This window comes from Condylura cristata, unplaced genomic scaffold, assembly GCF_000260355.1.
Source record: "Condylura cristata isolate star-nosed mole 26May11 unplaced genomic scaffold, ConCri1.0 scaffold00028, whole genome shotgun sequence".
Classification (NCBI taxonomy): domain Eukaryota; kingdom Metazoa; phylum Chordata; class Mammalia; order Eulipotyphla; family Talpidae; genus Condylura; species Condylura cristata.
The window spans coordinates 12,931,321-12,933,937 of NW_004567129.1; the positions used below are offsets into that span (position 1 = coordinate 12,931,321).

The window sequence follows — 2,617 nt, forward strand, 5'->3', positions numbered from 1 at the left end:
CCGGTGGCTTCCCAGGAGTGCCCAGGACATAACGCAACCCGGTGTCTCTCTTGGGAGGAGCCCCCCGCCACTCCCACAGAGCCGCACACTCCTACCCGCCGTCTAGGGGCTTCTGGTTTCCCCACAGCCCCCACACTGACGACCTGACTTCCCGTGACGGCCCCCTGTGGGTGGGCGGCGGGCGTGAGCCCGTCCCTGCCGAGGGGCACCCAGCACCTTCTGTGCCCAGTGGTTATTGGTGAACCTGCTTCCGAGAGACGCCCCTCCAAACCCTCGGACGTTTTTAAATTGGGTTCTTGGTCTTTTCATTGCTGAGTTGCAAGGGTTCTTGGGGACGAGTCTTATCAGACATCTGATTTGCAAAATATTCCCTGTTCTATGTGACGCCTTTTCCCTTTCTTTTTTAAAGGTTTATTTGTGCATACAAGAACTGGGGTACAGGCCAGAAGTGTTGGGGGGGGGGTGAGAGGATTCACCAGAGACAGAGTGGGGAGCAGAACAGGCTACAGGATGGAGAAAGGACTCCAGGGCTATGGACAGAGGCGGGTCCAGAGTCGGGATGCGGGGCCCCCGACCATGACTTCAGATTGCCCAGAGGAAACAGTCGTTGGCAAGGAAACCTCTGCTTCCTGGGGAAACAAGAGAAGGAAGCTGGGCTGCCATGGGGGCCCCTACTCCTGCCCTGCTTCAGTCAGACACAGCAGGAAGTTGGGGAGTGGGGCAGGTGAGCGTGTGCAGAGGGGTCCTCGAGCGGGACCTGCGGACCCCGCTGCAGGGCTGGTACTTCCAGTGTCACCGGGCCACAGCTCCAAGGCCAAGGCCTCCTGTGCCCGGCGGGCAGTGGGGGAGCTCAGGCCCCGGGCCCGGCCCCCAGGTTGTCCTGCCGCCCTGGCGGCTCTGGGCCAGGTGTGCGCAGGGGTGCTGGGGCCTTCTGGGACCAGCACGATGTGGGGGACCACAGCCCAGGGAGGCCGCTCCTGAAAGGCGCCCTAAGCTACCCTTCCTGGCTTCTCCATCAAAGCAGCGTCTAGGACGTTGAGTCTGGGTGTCAGGAGCCTCTCCAGGGAAGAGACTCCCCAGGCCAACACCTGCCATCCTGGGGACTTTCCAGCCTGCTGTTCAGGCTCTCCCCAAAGAGGACAGGGTTTGCCGGGGGGTGGGGGTGGGGAGAGTAGCCAGCAGGAGTCACCCTGGCCGCCCCGGGAGATCCGCCTCGAGGTCTGGAAGGAGCCAGAGGGGTGAGCAGCTGGGTGGTCGTGGCACCTTCGTGTCCCAGGACCCGGGAACCGCTGTTTGAATTACCCGCGTCCCGCCTGGGCCGCCTGCCCCACTGTGACTATTTAGAGCTGCTCGGCAGGAGGAAAGGGCTGCTGAGGGTCTCCCAAACCCTGATTCCCGACCGGGAAGACGCAGATGCTCCCTGACTCGGGGGCTGCTCTCAGCTTGTGGCTTGGAAGGAGGAAAAGTCAAGATGACGAGAAGCTGGCCTGGGAGAGGCTCTCGCGGGGGGACGGGGCTGGCGATGACCCCAGGAGGACACGCCCTCACCCACAGACCCTCACACTCAGGCAGAGCCCAGGGCTCACTGTGCCAGGCCTGAGCATCGCCCCATTCGGACCTGGGCACCCACTTTCCCAGGGCCTGAGGCCCCAACCCACAGGGGCAGACTTACTGGGCGAGTTCAGCAGGCTGGTTCTGCCTGTGGCAGGCACCTGAAGGTCTGAGTGGCTGACCCGGAGTTCAGGGCCATCTATGGGGCCAGGGTCATCCGTCTGGCCTGCGGGGGAGGAAGCAATTTCTGCCAAAACCTCTAGATCCTTCAGGATAACCTGGAGAATAAAAGCAGAGATGAGCAACAAGGGCCCGAGACAGATGCCAACTGGTAATTAAAGTATTCGGGAAGTTCAAGGAAGGGTAGGGATTGAGGAGACAGAGGCAGGGCAGAGGCGGTGGAGTAACTAGCTGGACCTAGGCCCGGGCATGTGCTTTCCACGACATTTCCTCTCCAGTTGAGTGGACACCTGCGGGGCCCCCAGATGGGGCAGTCTGCATGGTGTGTATCTTGGGGATGCTTGGGCATGGCTCCGTGTCCAGCCCTGACAGATCCTACAGTTCATACTGCTGGGTGTGGTGGCCACAGGGCAGCTTCCCCTGCACACGTGGGGTCCGAAGGGGGACTCCCTAACTTCCAGACAGGTTCTTCAATTCTCAGCCACCCCCACAGCACTCAGATACTGGCACAAGTGGGACAGGGCCTCACCATCCTGCCAGGCTCTTCCTGGGAAGATGCAGAGTTGGGAGTGGAAGACAGTAAGGTGAGTGCCCCTCAGTGCTGGGTGTCACAAGGTCCCCCAGTCACCCCACCATTCGAGGCCCTCATGTCATTGCCTCCCTCTACCTCCTGCTTCTCACTGGGTTTCAAGAATACAGATGTGCCTCACTGGGAAGGAAACATTCACAGGGATGTGTGTGTGTGTGTGTGTGTGTGTGTGTGTGTGTGTGTGTGTGTGAATTCACCTGCCCCAATGACTCCAGCAGGGCTCTGGCCCCCTTAGGGGGGGGTCACCCGTCCCTCTCTTCTTTGTGCCGGCCATACCCACAGTTGTACCCCAGGACT

General features: G+C 61.0%; 1 protein-coding gene across 1 annotated transcript in view; it reads right to left on the minus strand.

Moving 5' to 3' along the window:
* Positions 1–2,617, minus strand: part of LOC101630319 (protein VAC14 homolog) — a 44,254-nt gene that overhangs the window by 10,793 nt on the left and 30,844 nt on the right. Inside the window, exon 13 of the mRNA XM_012730468.1 lies at positions 1,669–1,829. Within this exon, the coding sequence (XP_012585922.1) occupies positions 1,669–1,829 (161 nt within the window). The remainder of the gene's footprint in view (positions 1–1,668; positions 1,830–2,617) is intronic.